Raw genomic sequence first — 17488 nt, forward strand, 5'->3', positions numbered from 1 at the left:
TTTTTTTCCCTTCTGACTCCAAAACAAGTCTTTCAAAGGTGCTTGTGGGAGCTGAGTGTGAGAAGTTTGGTGCACGGCACCCACCTCCTTTGAAGCACTTGGAGAAGTCAGAGTCCTTAGGACAGGGGTTGGAAGGTTTCTCCTGTCACAGCATTCCTGTCACCTACATCCCGTTAACGTGGAGCCCTGAGTTGGGGTTAGGGCTAAGCAGCAGCACTGCTTCTGTAAAAGAAATCATCGTGCTGCATTTTGTAGCCCTTGGAGGGACAGAAGTAGGGGTTTGCAGTCAGTCAATAGGTCTCCTCTCTGCCATCAGGCTGTTGAAAAGTTTTGATTACAACTTCCCATGTGTGAGCGTAGGTTTATAAACATCCTCCAGGGCTCCCTTTCTTTTGGTTTTGTTTCGGTTATTTATTATTTTTTTAGTTTGATGGTAGAAGTTCTTTGTTTTTTTTACTTCCCCAACTCCCCTTTTTGTTTACAGCAGCCATGTGCTGTACTAGCTCTGCATCGAGTGCTGCCTCCCAGAGACTGACACTCATGAGAAAAAGTGCTCAGACGTTAGAAACTCTGCTCCTGCTGAAAGTCAGAAAGTTGGGCCAAAACAGGCTCCCTTGAATAAGGAGGAGCATCTTTCCTTCAATATGAAAGTACCAATTAGAGAAAGCCACATGACAGCTCAGCTCTCCTTGAAGGAGCTGGCAACTCAAAGATGCTCTTAAAGCACTAACTAGTTTTTGATACCTAAAACTTAGTCCTTTCTATGAGGCTGTGGGAGTTCTTGTGATCCCTCTGTAGATCCTTTAGCAAGGACAGAATTCTGCAGCTTGGATGAGAAACTTGGGAAAAAGGAATGTTCTGTAGAGATTTGTTGGCTGCTGCGATGTTTTTCCAGGCAGAGCCAGCGAGCGGGGTGTGGGGGGAGCGGGTGGAGGAGCGAGCAGGGGAATGTTGTTGGTGTCACGATGAGAAAAGCTTGAGCAAATTTTCTGTTTTGCTTTGACTTTTTTCTTGCTTGCTTGCTCTTGAACATCTGAAACTGTCGTGTGTGTGTGTCCTGTTCAATACTGAATTCCTATCTCTCACACTTTCAGGTGGGCATTCTAGAAACAACAGTGGAAGCTCTGAGTCCAGTCTTCCCAACATAGCCAGGTCTTTACTGCTGGTGGATCAGCTCATAGACCTGTAGCAGTGACACAGTAGCAGACGCAGTTTCTGTAACGTACCTAATCCTCCATTTTCATTTCCAGAAGAGTTATCTTCCGTTGTGGTTCTTTTGGGCTGCTTTTTCCTTTTTTTTTTTTTTTTCCCTTTTTCCTTAATTAAAAGAAAAACCAATCTGCCAACAGGAGACAGTCACCCACCTTTCTCCCTGTCTTCCCGTGTGCTGGGAAAGAGCCTGTCTCAGTTCTCCAGGTAGTCCTCTCTCTAAAGCTGGTAAAAAACCCCTTGTGGTTCCTTCTGCACCGTCTTTGCTAGCCTGTGTCTCGAGGGAGCACCGCCGAGATGTGCACGTAGCGCCATGGAAAGCCTCACTGTACATGAAGTAGATAATTGTAGCTGCTGTGTGACCCCTGCGTGCTACAGACTCCTCTCTCCTTAGACTAGTGCGTGAACAACTGTGTTTCAATCTCTGTGTTTTTGGGTTTGGTTTTCTTGTTTCGTTCCTGTTTTCTAACGAAGGGGCAGGTGAAGTGGGTAGGGATGTCCCTCTCCTGCAGAATCCGGGTTAGGGCAGCCCATGTTTCTAGATTTGCCAGGAGGTGCTTCAGAGGAGGAGGAGGAGGAGGAGGAAGCCCTGAGCGACTCTGCCCTAGTCTTGCCCAGTCCCTCTGGTGATGGTGCAGATGAAGAGATTTTCCCGGACTGCCCCCAGCTCATGGTTTGCTCTTTAACAGTCCTGCTTGTGAATGAACTGCGCTTCCTTGGGGAGGGGGAAAAAGAAAAAAAAAAAAAGAAAAAAGAAAAAACCAAACCAGAACAGATTGTTAAAGCTGCAAAAATGACCCTAAGTAAAACATAACAAGGTTTTGAACCAAATACATGTGAGTATGGCCGTGACTAGCATTTTGTTTGACCTCTTTTGGATGAAAAGGGCATTGTGGCAGCGGAAGATGTATTTTCTGTGACTTTTCTGTGTTCGACCGGAAAAAAGAAAATCCCCCCCCAACCTACTGTAAATTGTGTATGAAACAAATTGTCCTACGGCTGTTTGTCTATTTTTAATCCTGGTTTTAGTCAAGCATCTGGTATCTGTTCTGGGTTCCCCGTTTTCTCTTGTAATTGCATATAGTGCAAACCAGTTGAGTATGGAACCATTTGTTTCAGTAGACAAAGATTCCTGTGGACTTTATTCCACTCCTCAGTCTCTGGGGAACAAGCATGCACTTGGTTCAGACGGTTTGAAATAAGTGCTGCTACAACGTGATGGGTTTCACCTTTTCTTTTTCCCTTCACATGCTTAGTTTGTCAACTAGCTGGATACGCTAAACTTGTTTTCATTGGCTTATGGTCATGAAGTCCGGAATTTCTATCTTGTATTTGAAAGCTCTTTCTGAACAGAAGGACTATTCCTCTGTAGTGGAATAATTAATAGCTTACTGCTAACCTTGTGTATGTGTATGTAGCTGTATTAGTAAAAGTGCAGTTTCCCACGTGCGAAAGTATGAACGACTGACATGTGTATGTACTGACCTCTCGCTGAGAAGGAAAGAAATCAAAGTTCCTGATTCCTCCTTTCCTATCTCCGGTCTCTCCGCTCTTCCCCCACCCCAACACTTAGTTTAACAAATTCTGTAAATAGATCTCCCATCGATTGTGTCTGCTCTACATTGCTCTTCTTTTAAAACCTACACTTAATAATAAAAGTATTGCTTAAGTGTGTTGTATCATTACATGTGTATACTGCACTTTCCAGGAGAAGCTTTACATGAGAACTATGGAAATGACCTTAGTAAAATTGTGGATAGAACTTTATTATTTTTTTGTTTTATATTCTTAAAGCACAGGCAAGCTGGACTGGAAAACATGAAGACACTATAGATAGAAAGTTATTGTATAGTCAGATACTGAGATTATATGAAAAGAGAATGGATTTTAAAAAGTAACCATCTACTGTATATTAGAAACAAAGATTTCTGTGAATTAAAGTACTTTTAAAGAATGTTTAAGATTTTAAATCTAATGGCACTTGTTCAAGGGTTCTGGAAAAAATTATAAATGCACTGGGTTGTTAATAATGCTATTAAATAAGCAGATGTGAATGTTTATTTTATTGCTTTCTCAAGTAGCTGTTCATGGATCTGGGTGGGAAATCCGATACGATGGAAGAATACACTTTCAGAGATGCTGATTATCTAGAGCTCCTTCATCAGAAAATACTTGCCATTTATTTGCGGAATGAATGGGAAGTGCGAGAGGTGAAATGAGTGGGTATTTGGGATTAATTGTAAGGTGTTCAAAAAATGTGACTGTCCTACAGGCGTTAGGTTAGTGTTGGCGTGTGCTAAAGCCGTGAGGAGTTTGTGTGAAAGCTGCTGCTGTGAAGGAACAAATGGACCTTTGAGCCGGTGTCCCCATGGGAGGTGTTTGGTACCAGCGTTCCCAAACTGGTGTAAGAGTGACTCTCGTGTGTAGTGGTGGTTGGAGCCTTGTCTGAAGCCCTGGGAGATGTTTCTGTCCCCTTTTAAGGGTCGTGGGGCTGGGTGGTGTGAAGTAACAGAACACAAACCTACTCTCAGCAAAATCCCAGCTGAGTGGTCCGTTCTCCTCTGCCTGGTCCGTGCTCTTTGTTCACCTGGGGATGGTGGAGGAGCCTTTCAGCCCTGAGAGGCTGGAGCTGGTTGTGGTGTTCTTGGCATTGACTATTTTGATGGATCCTCCTGATGAGGGTACAACAAAAGCAACCATACACAGAGCAATTCCTCTCAAGTTGAGTTTGTGCTTTGGATGCAAGAATAAACTCTGGGTTTTGAGGTGGCAAGATGTTAAATGGAACAGTGGGAGCTTGGGTGGTGGTTCTTGCTTTGTCTGAGGGGGCTTGAGTTTTGAACTGTCCCTGCCTCTCGAAATCCCCCCCATTCATCTTTTAACTGAATGAGCACCCACAATCCAGAGTCAGCAAATTTGCGTTGTTTCTGACAATATCCACCGTGTCGGGAGCATCTGGCCCAGAACCAGAAGGTGCAGGTTCCTGAACTGGGGCTGTCCAAGTCTTCAGGGGCTTCTTGGGATTTGACCAGGGCTCAGGTACTGTGAGACCTGCTGGAGAAGTCTGAGAGGGGTGGAAGAATCCTAGCCCTATGGCTCTGATGGAGCTTCTGTGTTCTTGCACAGCCCATTTAACGTGAGTCCATGGCAACTTGACTGAATCTTGGTAGAGTTAAATTATTTTTAGAGGGGCTTCCTGTAACTGAATGATGGTGTTCTTCGACCTGGAAGTTCGCAGGTTATTGCTGCCAGTGACTTTCCAAAACCACCTTATTTAAAAATAATAATCATTGTTACAATGAAAGTTCAGGTGTGATTCAGACCAAAGACTGAGTTCAGCAAGTTTTGGGGTATCCAGACAAACCTAAACCGTGGAGCACGTGGGGCCTCTGGCTACAGAAAATGGCATCAGGCACAGGGGGTGCGGTGCTGGGGTCTGTGTGGAGTAAGTTGTTTTTTTTTTAACCAATACATTTTGTAGTTTGGGAGCTCTCAGGGGAATGGGGCAGAGTTGGGGAGCAGCTGCGGTGGGTGTGGGGGAAGCGTGAATGATGTGGGGAGTGCTGTGAGCAGAGGTGGTGCTGGGGTCTGTGTGGAGTAAGTTTTCTTTTTAACCAATACATTTTGTAGTTTGGGAGCTCTCAGGGGAATGGGGCAGAGTTGGGGAGCAGCTGCGGTGGGTGTGGGGGAAGCGTGAATGATGTGGGGAGTGCTGTGAGCAGAGGGGCTCCTCCGTCACCTCGGGTACCGACGGGGTGAGATGAGTTCCTGGGACTTGGCTGAGACACGTGGGCGCTGCGCAGGGAAACTGCATCGCTCCAGCAGGACTTGAGGGATGAGGGGGAAGAAGGTTTTCTTTGTATTTATTCTTTGTTCCTGTGGAGTCTATTTCCGTAGCTGAAACGCTGTGCTCTGGGGACAGCCGTGCCTCCGCAGCAGATCTGGCTGTTCCTGAGGAGGAAGGGTGGGTCGCTTGGCTGGGGTTGTTGTAAGGACATTACTGATGTGAGACTCGTGCTCCTGCCCTCCACGGGAGGGAGTTTAACCCCTAGGAACTCGCCTTATGTTTTTCCTAGAAGGTCACAGGCTGCCTCTTAAAAATGTCTTGCATACGTAACACTTGGCTTGTGCACAGTACAACTGAGGGGGAACCAAAGGATGCTCCTTCGTCCCCAGCTGCTCAGTCTTGTTCAGAAGCTGCTGGAACATGGTGTGTGGTTGGTGTGTGTGTGGTTGGTGCGTTGAACACCTGCCCCACCTCACTTTGCTCAGAGTGAATGGCTGTACGACTGTGGCACAACTAGAACATCAAATCCCTGATCTTCTGGATCCGAAGACCTGCTCCCAGTGCTGCTGCTGTGCAGTGCTTTTGGGCAGAAACGCTGAATTCTGCTGCCCAGGTCGTTGCCCGGTGACATGGTGACGGTGATGCTGGCCTTTGCCTCGGTCCCTCCTCCCTGAGAGCGCTGGCTGGGGGTGCTTCTCTGGTGGCGGTAACGGTATTGCTTCTAGGAATTGGGATACAAGGAAACAACTTCACTGTTTCAAGAATGAAGGAATGAGAAGTGTTTTGACCCTTTTTAAATGCCAAACTAATAACCTTGCATAGTAGTAATTGTGTTCTCTGTTACCACGTGTTGAGACTTTCCTGACACTGGGTTTGTGAAATCAGAGTTATTCAGTGGGAGAGCAGCTTTAGACTCTGGGAGTGCCTCTGTCTGCCCCGATGGCCTTGTTTTGGGCTCTGCTCCAGGAATGAGATCATCATCTTGGTGACAGCCCCCTGTAACAGGGAGAGTTAAAGCTTTTCCAGCTTTCCTGACAGTTACTTCAGTACTTTGCCACTTTGGTGCACTGGTTTTCCTAAAAGATGTGGGAACTGTGTGTGTCAGTGCTGTAACGTGGGGTAAAGGGTCTTGTGTTCAGGTTGCTCTCTGAATACCCACAGGGTGTGTTCCTGGGGTACCCAGGGATGTTTTTATTATGAAGGTCCTCCCTGCAGAGAGGGAGCCTGAGTATAGTTTAGGAATTGTTTCTTTAGTACATGTATCTCACCCTGGAATTACAATAATACACAAATGTTGTGCAGGGGTAGGGAGAAACCTTATCTATGAGCTCAAGCTTCTCTAAAGATGTTATGCTGTAAAGCTTGCAGTTGTTCGGAGTGTGTGTGTTAAAACCTGAGCATTCATTGAAAATGTAAGGGATGCTTCCCTGTGAAGTAACACACAGATCCCAGGAGTCTGAAGGAGGAGGGGACCAGAGGCAGCTGCCCCTTGACGGTGTCCCTCTTGGCTTGGGCAGATGTTAGAAACGCTGCCTCTGAGGAAGAGGCATCTCTTTTTGCACCGGGGGTTGTGGGTACTTTGTGTGTTGATTCACACAAACCATCTGCCTGTATCTTTTCAGGCACAGAGTGCCCCTGGCGTGAATAGGAGCTGGGTCATCACAGAGAAGGGACAGGGCTCCAAACAAAAAGGTGCTTTCTTAGTTTGATGAGATTTGTTCTTAACTCTTGTGCTGTCCCCAGCCCAAGGAGTGACCCTTTCTCTCCTTTCCTGTAACACAACAGACCTGCCTTCCCTTGTGCAGTGGTCCCTCGAGCGCTTCATTCTCGCTGGTCTCTGATCCCTGACCTGCTGAAGCTTCCATCGGCACTGGCCAACTTGAGTCCTCCATCATCCTGGAGGTGATGCAGCATGAGCCTCCCAAATGATCCCCTCCAGAGCCTGTAGCTAAGGCTGTTCATGGGGCTGCACTGACCCCCTCTCGCCAGCTCTAACCTGACCTGTACACAAAGGAGTTTGGGGTTTTTTTGGTTCGATTGCACATTTCAGTGTCTACCTGTAGCTCAGACCTTTTTTAACATACAAGACTAGCAACCATGAGAGGAGATGTCAAAGCCACTGTCTAGTTAGACACCCACCCAGATGTCAGCTAGAGGAAAACGCTGGTGTGATGTTGTCTGCCTTGTTGTAGTGGTGCTGCTACAGCTCTGCCTGGGACTGTCCCCTTGCTTTCTGTGAACAGAACCAAACAGGGAACCCAAGAACAGGGGAAAGAAAAGGTGCCCGAGAGAGTTACTGTGGCTGGTGCCTGGAAACCAGGTCTTCCTCCTTCAACGTGAGAACACTAGGGCATGGCAGTGTCCGTGATGCTCCTCTCTTCTCAGTAAATCCACACCTGTCTCGGGTAACCCGCTGTGGTGTCATACTGCTGGGCCCTTTTCTGGTGTTTCCAAATGATCGGGGCCCCCCCTCCCCCTCTGGCTGTATTGCCCAGCACCTCTGAGCAAAACCACCTCCTCACTGAAGGCTGGAAGCTCCTACCTAAGTTCCTACCTAAGCATCACTTCATTTTTCCCTCCCAGAGTAATTCATAACTCCTGTGTGTCCCTTAGCAAGGGAGAAAACTGCTTCCAATGTGTTTGGTGCTTGTGATGGGCAGAGAGAGCAAGAAAGCATTGGAAAGAGTAATTTTTTTTGACATCAGAGCATTCTGCCTATCATACCGTGCTTCTCTCAGCCTGCAGGCATGCTGCTCCTGGCCTGAGCAAGTGGGCTTATACCCTGTCTCCCCTTCTCTTAAGTGTCATCACTTACACCAACATAGACACTAATGCAAGTAACTCTTGGAAAAGAAAATTCCCAGCAGATGACTTGTTTGTGCTGTTCTTGTGAGAAGTGGGTCATTGGTTTGCTCTGGCGTAATGTTCACTGTGATAAATGCCTTTTTCCTTCCCTGGTTTTCCTGGACGCCGCGTTTCAGTGAGGGCTGGGTAATCCAGGGGCATTTGCGTGATGTGGCGATGGGTCTTGCTCTGCTTCAGCCTGTATTCCCAAAACCTCCCAATAATCCCTGGTAAATACGTAACCAGCCTGGAAGAAACCACCACCGTAGTCGTACTGGTCCTGTAATCTGAGATTAGCATCTAAGGTTAAACCATTGCTGACAACATAGGCTTCAGGAAAGATAGATAGTATTTTTGTAGAGTAACTTATAAAATGTTCACATATCTACACTGTCTTTATTTAGCAGTGTAATGTATCGAAGTGAATAGTTTCCCAATAAATACCGATTTTGATGCCTAATGAATGACTGCTGTGTCTTTAATTGTGAGAAGTGACTGGGAATGGGTTAACTCACCAACATCTGCAGCCTTGATGGAGAACGGGTGTGCAAATGGGCACGGTCACCCCGGGCAGAGTCTGGATGCCACGGGGTTGTGTTGTCGCAGGGGGGGTTGGTTAGTCCATCGCTCGGTGGGTACCAAACCACCTCCTTACCCTCCTTCTTCCTGCAGTTCATACTGCTTGGTTTTTATGTGCCTTTTTTCCTATCCTCTTGCTAACACGAGTCCAATGACATACTCCTAAGCTGCCAATAGCTCTTTGAAGGTAAGAGATCTTCTGTTCTGTCTGTGTGAGTTGTAAGGCAAAACCAACCCTATCTTGGGCTCTTGTAACTGGAGAGGAGCAGGACAGCATCCTCTCCTCACACTGTCTTGTTACACTAACACAGAAGCAAGCCAGACTGTTATAATTTTGTTGGAACTTTGATTTGAAATCATGGTATGGATTTTTAAAAATCATTTGTCTTGCAGTGGTTTAAAATAATGCTTCTGTACTTGCCAGGATTCATTAAAAGCTGGGCTGACCTTCATTCTTTGAAACACGTATGTTATTGTAGCAGATTGTAGGGCATCCCTGGGTGTTTTACCTTCCCGAGTGTAATTCCACGTACCCGTGGGGTGGCTCTCGGAGGCTGTGCCGAGCTCTCTCTCTGCTGTAGGGCAGTCAGCAAGCAACATGCAGAATGCAATGGCAAGGCCTTTCTGCTTGCTGGAGCCTCACTCCAGGCAGCAGCGTTACCAAGAGAAAACCCTTCCCATGGTGTCGTGGTGGTGGGTGGCAGAGGAAACCTTGTGGAATGGTGCTGAGAGAGTGCTGGGTGTGCCCATTCGTGTGTCAAACATCTTCCATCTCTTTCTCAGAACTGGTACTTGTGGTGTCCCCGAGCTGTGAGGCAGTGCCAAGTTGTGTGTCAGTTCATGTGCTGTAAATACTCCCCTGGCATTTTTATTTTCTTTTATTTGCCCTCCCTCTCCTTCCCATTTTCCATGCGTGATGGTGGTTTATATCTGAACAGCATGATGTTTCTTGTGTAATAAGTACCTTTCATTCTTATTATGACTAAGGAGCTGGAGCTTCTGGAGTAACACTCTTCTCTTGTATTTTTAGGTCTGCAGAGGGACCCCTCCCTTTTCCCAGCTGTAGCTCTTGAACTCCCTAAAGGACCTTCTGGCAATGATGGACTTGCTTTGTACAAAGGTCAGCCTGAGATACTGAAAACGCAGCAGAATTCGGAGTCAGACTACTTAACGAGAGATGGGCCTTCAAGCAACAGCTCCTTCTACAGCAGTGAAGGAGAGGGGACAGACCACGAAGGAGATATTTTGGATTGCAGCGGGTCCAGGCCTTTGCTGATGGATTCGGAAGAGGAGGAGGAGACCTGCAAGTTGTACACGGGGATCCTGCAGTCTGCACCCAGGGAAAGACGTGAGGCCTCCAAAGAAGATCCCCACTCCCAGTCTTCCCAGGGTAGAGCAGGGGAGACGCTGTTCCCTGCTTTCCAGTCACACACCGGGGAGGTTTTTAATGAACCAGATGTTTTTGCCACGGCTCCTTTCCGAAGCTTGAGAAAAGTGCCTGATGAGGTGGATGTCTTTACCAAAGCTCCTTTTATCTCCAAGGGCAGTGTGGCTCACAGACATCCAGAAGAAGCAGATGTATTTCTGAGAGCCCCTTTCACTAAAAAGAAAAGCATGGAAGAGTTGACTTCCCATAGTGTATCTAAGGAACCATTCACACCACCCATTTTCCTAAGTCAAGGAAGCGATGTCCAGCACAGAGCGAACCCGATGTTCCCAACTCTGGATTCAGCAGTCCATGGGTCCACGGCTTTGGCGAAATCTCAGTATCCTTCTGCCGCGTTTTCTCAGCCAAGCAATATTCATCCCTCCTCCATGAGAGCCATGGAGACCCAGGAGAACATCCCTTCTAAGGGTGTGCTGCCAGAGCAGGCTGGTGTTGCCGGTGAGAGAAGCCAAGGAGGACACGCGCTGCCCCAGGAAGCGGTGCTGGGCTCCGTCGTTAACCAGCCTTTCCGTCCGCAGTCCTTATCCAAATATTCCCGTCACTACAGCCCAGAAGATGGGCAGGGTCTCGAAGCCAAGCCCATAGCTGCTTACAAAGTGGTTTCTCAGACCAACAGACAGGCGATAGCAGGCTCTGTCTCTGTTGCCCCTCTGTCTTCCAGGACTACAGAGCTGCCCGGCGCGGATCCCTTTGCCTCAGCGCCCTTCCCTTCCAAAGCGGGGAAGCAAAAGCCTTAATCTGCTGTGAGCTGGGAGGTGTGCTTCCTCTCCTGGGACCTTGAACCTCTTAGTTGAAATGAATGACATAGCAATATATATATAAAAAAAAATAATTATTATTTTTTGGTCAGAACTCTATTTGCAGTGATATATAGTTGAACCATTTTAAGTTATGTTAGTTAGTCTGAATGCCTGGCTCTCAGGATCTTCATATCCTTTTCAGTTGCTTCTTACCTTCCTCCTCTCACTGTCTTCCCCTCCCCCAACCCCCCATTTATTTTTTACATGCTTTTCCAAACCAGTAATATTCCATATTTTCTGATCCTGGCTGGGGAAATGCATTATAAGATGAATTAAAAGGTTTATTAATTACAGAGCAAGTCAAGCGGGACTTGCTAGTGCTCTGGAAAGGAAGTGGTTTCACAGGTTAAAGGGTTATTGCGATTTCTTTCCTATCAGCAGGGGCTTGGGGAAGAGAGCAGTGTTCCTGCTGCTTGGCAGTGATGGCAAACCTGGCAGCCGAGGCTCCGGGGCGGTTCTGGTGCTGTGTGGTCGGGGTGAGAGCCAGGTTTGTGCAGCGCTGATGTGAGCAGAGCTGTGGCATCGCACGTGCGGCGTCTCTGTGCTCACTGTGGTGTGTGACACGTGGAGGTGGCTCTGCCCCGGGGCTGTGCTGGAGCCTGGAGGGGCCGGTGAAAGGACCTCAGTCACTTGTAAACTCTCAGATGCGTGAGCTTCAGCAAAGCCCTCTGTCAGGCTGTTGGTATTGCTGTTTGGAAAAATGGAATAATCAGGCAAAGCTTTCAGTTTTCCATCCGTGTTTCCTGTCCGGTTTATGCCAAAGTGTAGGACCCAGAAATTTGCTTGTGGTGTTGTCAAGGAGAGAGACGCTCTTTTTTACAGTATTAAAAATACGCCTTATGGAAAAGTTTATTATGCAAACAACTTAATAGATGTTCTGGTCTGTGTATGTCATTTGGTGTAACGCAGCATTGGCTGAAGTCCGGTTAGACTGATTTATACTGGCAGAGAATTTGACTCTATATTTGTAAATTCTATTTTCTTACTGATTAAGGATAAACCTAAACAAAAATCCAGTCACATTTGTTCAGCTTCAAAAATACTGTGTTTTCTACCCAATTCCCAAACAGACAATTTCTTATCGCTTGTTCAGTCATTGAAGCAGTGAATCCCAGTATAGTGTTTGGAGAAAGAGTCTCCCAGGCTGGCAACTGGGCAGAAACAAAGCAGACTTTGTTCCCCTCTCTTTTTGCTAATATAAGACAGAGATAAGGATGAAACCTCACATCTTGATTTTGTAAAATGCCTGGTTGTGTGAGTTGTCCTGGATCTGCTATTTCTGGCCGGCAAAGGCTACTTGTAAGTGTGGCTTTTGAAATACCCGGTTACAGGGACTCCCAGTCACGGATGCAGCGACCCTTCCTCCTGACAGCTGCTGCTGCTGCAGGCTGTCTCCCAAGAAAAAAAAAATTAGTGGCTTTATTTTTAAGGACTTGACATCTATGGAAAAAATCCCCATTGACTCCACCTGCCAAGTCTGAAAAGCCTTGTGGTGGCCATTTCCCTCGGGGGTTTGTTCATTATTGTGTCAGCTGGAGCGTCGCGCTGAGGGTAAAGGACATGTTTTGCCTTTGGGGGTGTTCCACGAGGGGCTTTGAGGTCTTTGGGCAGGTTGCCCAAGGGGGAAGTGTTGGAGCAAGGGGCAGGTTGCTGAGATCAGGACTGGTGGGATGTAGAGCACGTTCCTGCCCTGTCTGTTTTCTGAGGGGTTTGTGCTGGGAGAGAAAGTCCCACAAGTTTGGTCGCTCTGAGAGAGGGCTGGACCAGCCATAACTCCCCTGGACTCCCTGGAGCCACAGCTGGGAGAGCTGCTGCAGCCGAAAACACACTTCAGTCTAGTTTTGGGGCAGAAAAAGCTCACACCACCTCCAGTACCTAGCTTTTTCTGGTGTCCAAATAATAAGCATTAAAGGAATGCAACAGGCATATTAAAGATACATGTGAAGACTTCTTCAACAAAGCCAGACTCTGTCTCGCTGGTGACTTTTAAGCCCAGCAGCATAAAGGGAGGGAGGATGGAAAAGCCGTGGGTGCTGGGAGCTGACTGCCCACACACCTCACACAGGAGTTGCTGCCTGCTCTGCCTCTCCCCTCCTGGAATTCACTTCCCCTCCAAAATATCCCCAGTTGCATGAGATGAGCCAAAAGTTCTGCTGGCCGTGCTCGGCCTGGGGATTGCCTGGGAGGGAGAAGCTTGGACTGAGGTCTTAAAGCCCTGGGGATGGAGAATTCTGGAAAGCAGGGAGGCCACGTTGGCTTGCACAGCCCAGGTCAGGTCGGGTGGTGTGGAGCTGGGCACCTTAACACTCAGAGCTGAGTAATACTGGTGCATACTGGTGCGTTAGGGTTTGGTTTTTTCCCTCCATCTCACCACCATCTTGAAAACAGAAGTACTGTAAAGAAATTGCTGGGTTTTCCTTGAGACGTTTCATCATCCGAGCTGGGGCTGTTGTTTATTGTCTTCCGTTGTCGTTGAGTTTTTTGTTTAAATATATACCCGAAAGGTGGTGGTTGTTTTTGTTTTAAATCTATACCCCCTCCACTGCCCCAAGTCGGTTGTTGCTGGGTGGGATCGGTGAGAGATGCTGAGAACATCGACAGCAAACTGTGAATTCAAGGGATGCCGAGGAGAGCGAGGGCCCAGGTTTGTTCCAACAGGCAGCCTGTGCTGTGGCCACACTGTGCCCCTGGGAGCTGGGATTCACCTCGAGTTGGTCAATTCTCAAGCTCAGGAAGCTGCTGGAGGGGAGGTCAGGCCTTGGTGGTGCAGGGATGAACCTGTGGACCAGGGAGATGCTTTGCTGGAGCAAGCAGGATAAATAAGATGTGAGTTCGAGGCATTACCTCTGCTAACTGGATTCAGGTTCTCCTTCCATGCCTGAATTTTTACTTGAAAAATTGTTTTTGGATAATTCTGTGAAACTTCTTTTGATGCCACATCCAGGTCTCACTTGGCTGATGCTGGAGAAGCGTTAACGTGTTCCCCATCACGCTTGGAGCGGAGGCTCCTGCGTGTGTGTTGGTGCTGGTGAGATGGGGATGGCCAGACCCATGCACCATCGGCCCAGGGAGAAAGGGAAAGCTCTCCGAGGTGCAGCGAGGCGTGGGGGCTCCCTTACAGCCCTCAGTTGGGTCAGGTCAGGCTGAATTTCCAGCTAGTGTTTTGGCAGCTCTTATGTTCTTCAAGCACTTTACACACAGAGCAAGCTAACCCTGCCCCAGAAGCTGAGGGTCCTGCCAGCACACACCCAGCGCTTCCGTGGTTTTAAATCTCCTCTGGGGGACGGAGGCGGCTTGTTTGTATCTCTGCCTGTGACCTATAGAGTCGTGGGTCTTTTGGTTACGGTCAGAAAAGTGAATTTCAATGCCTGTTAGTCTGATATCCTTCTCATTTCCAGCCCATATTCCTCCTAATCCTGCACTGCCACTGCTGCAGCTTCAGCCTGATGAATTGCAAGTGGGAATTCCATTTCCGTAGCCTCTGAAGCTTACTGGTTTTAATGAATGTGGAAGAATAATGCTAATTGTTTTCTTTGCCACACAACCAGTGATGTTAATGAAGTAAGACTGGTATGGCCTCAATGCAGCATTTTGTTTTCTGAGCAGAGCTGCTGGTTTCATCTTTTTTTAAAGCTGTAGTAAATTCTCTGACCTGCCCTGGCTCCTCGCGCGTGGCCGGAGGCTGCAGTTTTCACTGGGACAATCTGAGAGTCATGCTGGGAAAGGGACTGGTCCTTATCCACTGCCAGCTTCAGTGTGAACGCACTTAAAGTCTGTCTTCAAAGTGATTTAATCAGAGTTTCTGCATGCAAAAAAAACCCCAACCAACCAAACCAACCCAGCTGGCTTGGCTTTCTGTGCCTCCCTGCCCCGACGTTTGTACAGCGCATGTAACGGGACCAGCCGCCGTGGTGTTAACCTGCACTTTCCGCAGCCCGCTGCAGTATTTTTGGGACTTTCCCCGTATTTCCTCTCCCTTCCAGCCAGCTCAGCACTAGTCACACGTGGCGTTAAGTTTACAGTCTTAGTCTCTTGAAGCCAGCGCACACTCGATCTGTAATGCACACTATGCATGGAGCACGTAAGTGATATTACGCTCGTAACAGCAAACCCCTGTAACAATCATGACAGCACCTGAAGCACGTCTTCAGCGGGACTTCAGCAAGACCGAGCAAGATCTGTTTAATCGCTGAACTCTCAATCACTCCAAAGTGGTAATCGGTTACTTTAACTCAGCTTCCACCAAAGACTCTTGTGTTGGGGAGTTGAATTTTTTGTGGCTTTTTTTTTTTTCCCCCTCATGGTGTTAAATCAAGGCCTTTCAGTACACCGAGAGACTCCAAAGCATTTTTACAGTAGTATCTTGACAGTGAAATCTTGTTCCAGTTCGGAAACACATTCCTGAGACCTGATCAGCTGTGTTAGTCTTTCTGAAAATAAGCCCCGGCCTGTAGTTTCCATTGTAGGTAGGGTAAATACTGTCACACACACCTAGAAATTCTCTCCTGTGAAGTTAGAGGGATAATGGTGATCCACTGTTCCCCAATCCTTCCTCTCCAAAGGGAGAAATGCTCCAGGGGGTGGGGAGGGCAGGGTGCACATTCGGGGCCGGGGGCTCCCATGTAGGATGCAGCTGGCAGAGCATCACTACACGCGAGTCCAGCAGGGAAAGAAACTCCCTCGTTTCTGCGTGGAGCGGGAAGCCAGACCTGGAAGTGTCCGTGGTCTCCACTAACTGTGACAAACAATCTGTGACTCGTGTCCCAAGAGCAGTGTTCCGTTGGCACTGCGCTGTTGTTGCGGGCTCGGAAGTACCTCTGACTTGTAGATCTGATGGAGTCAAGTTCTGCACTCCAGGTGTGATCATCTGTGTTAATCATTATGAAGAAATGTTCGAGTTGTAAACTTATGTACATTTTATTAAAACTGTATCTGATTACAATACATCTTCTCTGCTGTGCATTTCTTTCTCCCCTGCCCACGCAAAATATTTTTGCTGGATGCAAAGAATCTGGTTTTTAATGAGTTCTTCCTACCAAGGTACTGAACTTGCTCTGTCCCTGTTTTGTCTGGCAGTTGTAAAGTCAAACTGATCTCGCTGCTTTCAGCAGAGGCTTTAAGCAGTAGATTCCAGTTTACTGGAGAGAAACCTTCATGCCTGGGACGATGCTACAAGACAGTGGGGTGCTATGGACCCCCCCCTGCAAACCCCGGAGCTGCTGCTGCTGGAGAGGAGGTGCAGAATGAAACTTGTCCCCAGAAAGGGTCTGCCCTACATGAGCAAAATGGTCTGTGACCACTCGCTGCCCAGACGAGCTGTACACGTGTCGGGGGGACGCAGCGGTCTCCAAGAATAGGTTTTGGCACAGCCCAGTGAAAACGTGCTTTCTGTGAGCACAGCTGCCTGCCAAGGTACAGCCAATCCAGCGAGGAAGGGATGGAAGGATGTTTAAAGAATTTGGTTGGATTTTTAGGTTGTATGAGTTAATTGTAAGAGAGTAATTGCTAGGGTAATCCCAAACACAAATCCAGGCTGGGCAGAGAATGGCTGGAGAGCAGCCCTGAGGAGAAGGACTTGAGGGTGTTGGTGGGTGAGAAGCTCAACATGAGCTGGCACCAAGCTCTGGCAGCCCAGAAACCCCCCACACCCTGGGCTGCATCCCCAGCAGCGTGGCCAGCAGGGCCAGGGGGGGATTCTGCCCCTCTGCTCTGCTCTGCTCTGGGGAGACCCCACCTGGAGCACTGCGTCCAGCTCCGGAGTCCTCAGCACAGGAAGGACATGGACCTGTTGGAGCGGGGCCAGAGGAGGCCCCGGAGATGATCAGAGGCTGGAGCCCCTCTGCTGGGAGGGGGGGCTGAGAGAGTTGGGGGGTTCAGCCTGGAGAAGAGAAGGGTCCGGGGAGACCTTGGAGTCCCTTCCAGTCCCTCAAGGGGCTCCAGGAGAGATGGGGAGGGACCCTTGATCAGGGAGGGGAGCCCTAGGAGGAGGGGGAAGGGTTTGACCCTGAAAGAGGGGAGATGGAGCTGAGATGTGGGGAAGAACTTGTTTGGTGTGAGGGTGGTGAGAGCCTGGCCCAGGTTGCCCAGGGAAGCTGTGGCTGCCCCATCCCTGGAGGGGTTCAAGGGCAGGTTGGAGGGGGCTTGGAGCAACCTGGTCTGGTGGGAGGTGTCCCTGCCCAGGGCAGGGGGTGGCACTGGATGAGCTTTAAAGTCCCTTCCAATATGAATCATTTTGTGATTCTCTGAATAAACAGGTATGATTGGCCTAAGTGACTTTCTGGTCCAAAACTGGCAGGACTATAATCTAAGGAGGGAAAAGGCAGCTGTGGGCCAGCCATGAACCACAATTCTTCATCCTGAAGTTGCAAACTTGTCTCCTTCCTCCCCAGGGTGACTCTTCCTCCTCTTGTTCCTCGTACAACAGCCCTGAGTGTCGGCTGCTATCTGCAAAATCAAGAGCTTCCACCTCAAAGGAATTGTGCTCGAAACCCATCACCTCTAACCTCCTCCGCAGCCCCCATCTCTGGAAAGTTACTGGGCTAAATTCGCAGTTTCTGATGGCTTATGACACTTGGAGGGGGGGGAAAGAAGAGAGTCAGAACAGGGTTAACTGAAAAGTAAAATTACTGAAAAGCAAATTGGTTATGTTTCAGCACAATACAGGAAAATGTGTTTCTGAGGGAGCTGTTTCTTGAGCCCTACCTGTGGTAACCAGAGGGTGATAGAGCGACGCCAGCAGCCGGGGCACGGACAGTGGGGCCTTATCGCCCTAGAACGTGCTGCGATGGTGAGAAAAAAAAAAAAAAAAAGGCCGGGGCGGGA

The 17488-nt window shown here is 48.4% G+C and overlaps 1 protein-coding gene across 3 annotated transcripts in view; it reads left to right on the forward strand.

Moving 5' to 3' along the window:
* AAK1 (AP2 associated kinase 1) overlaps positions 1 to 15597 on the forward strand; it is a 94658-nt gene extending 79061 nt beyond the window's left edge. For 2 of the 3 annotated variants that reach the window (XR_001413834.1, XR_001413835.1), the window contains exons 22-23: positions 1095 to 4784; positions 4934 to 8300. Coding sequence is in view for 1 of the 3 variants with exons in the window: in XM_014958790.1 (XP_014814276.1) it covers positions 9450 to 10603 (1154 nt within the window). In the remaining 2 variants the exon portion in view is untranslated. Of the gene's footprint in view, positions 1 to 1094; positions 4785 to 4933; positions 8301 to 9449 lie in introns of those variants that run through there. The other variant, XM_014958790.1, reaches the window with a different exon arrangement.
* The last annotated feature ends 1891 nt before the right edge of the window (positions 15598 to 17488 follow it).

Source organism: Calidris pugnax, unplaced genomic scaffold, assembly GCF_001431845.1.
Source record: "Calidris pugnax isolate Ruff unplaced genomic scaffold, ASM143184v1 scaffold244, whole genome shotgun sequence".
NCBI lineage: Eukaryota > Metazoa > Chordata > Aves > Charadriiformes > Scolopacidae > Calidris > Calidris pugnax.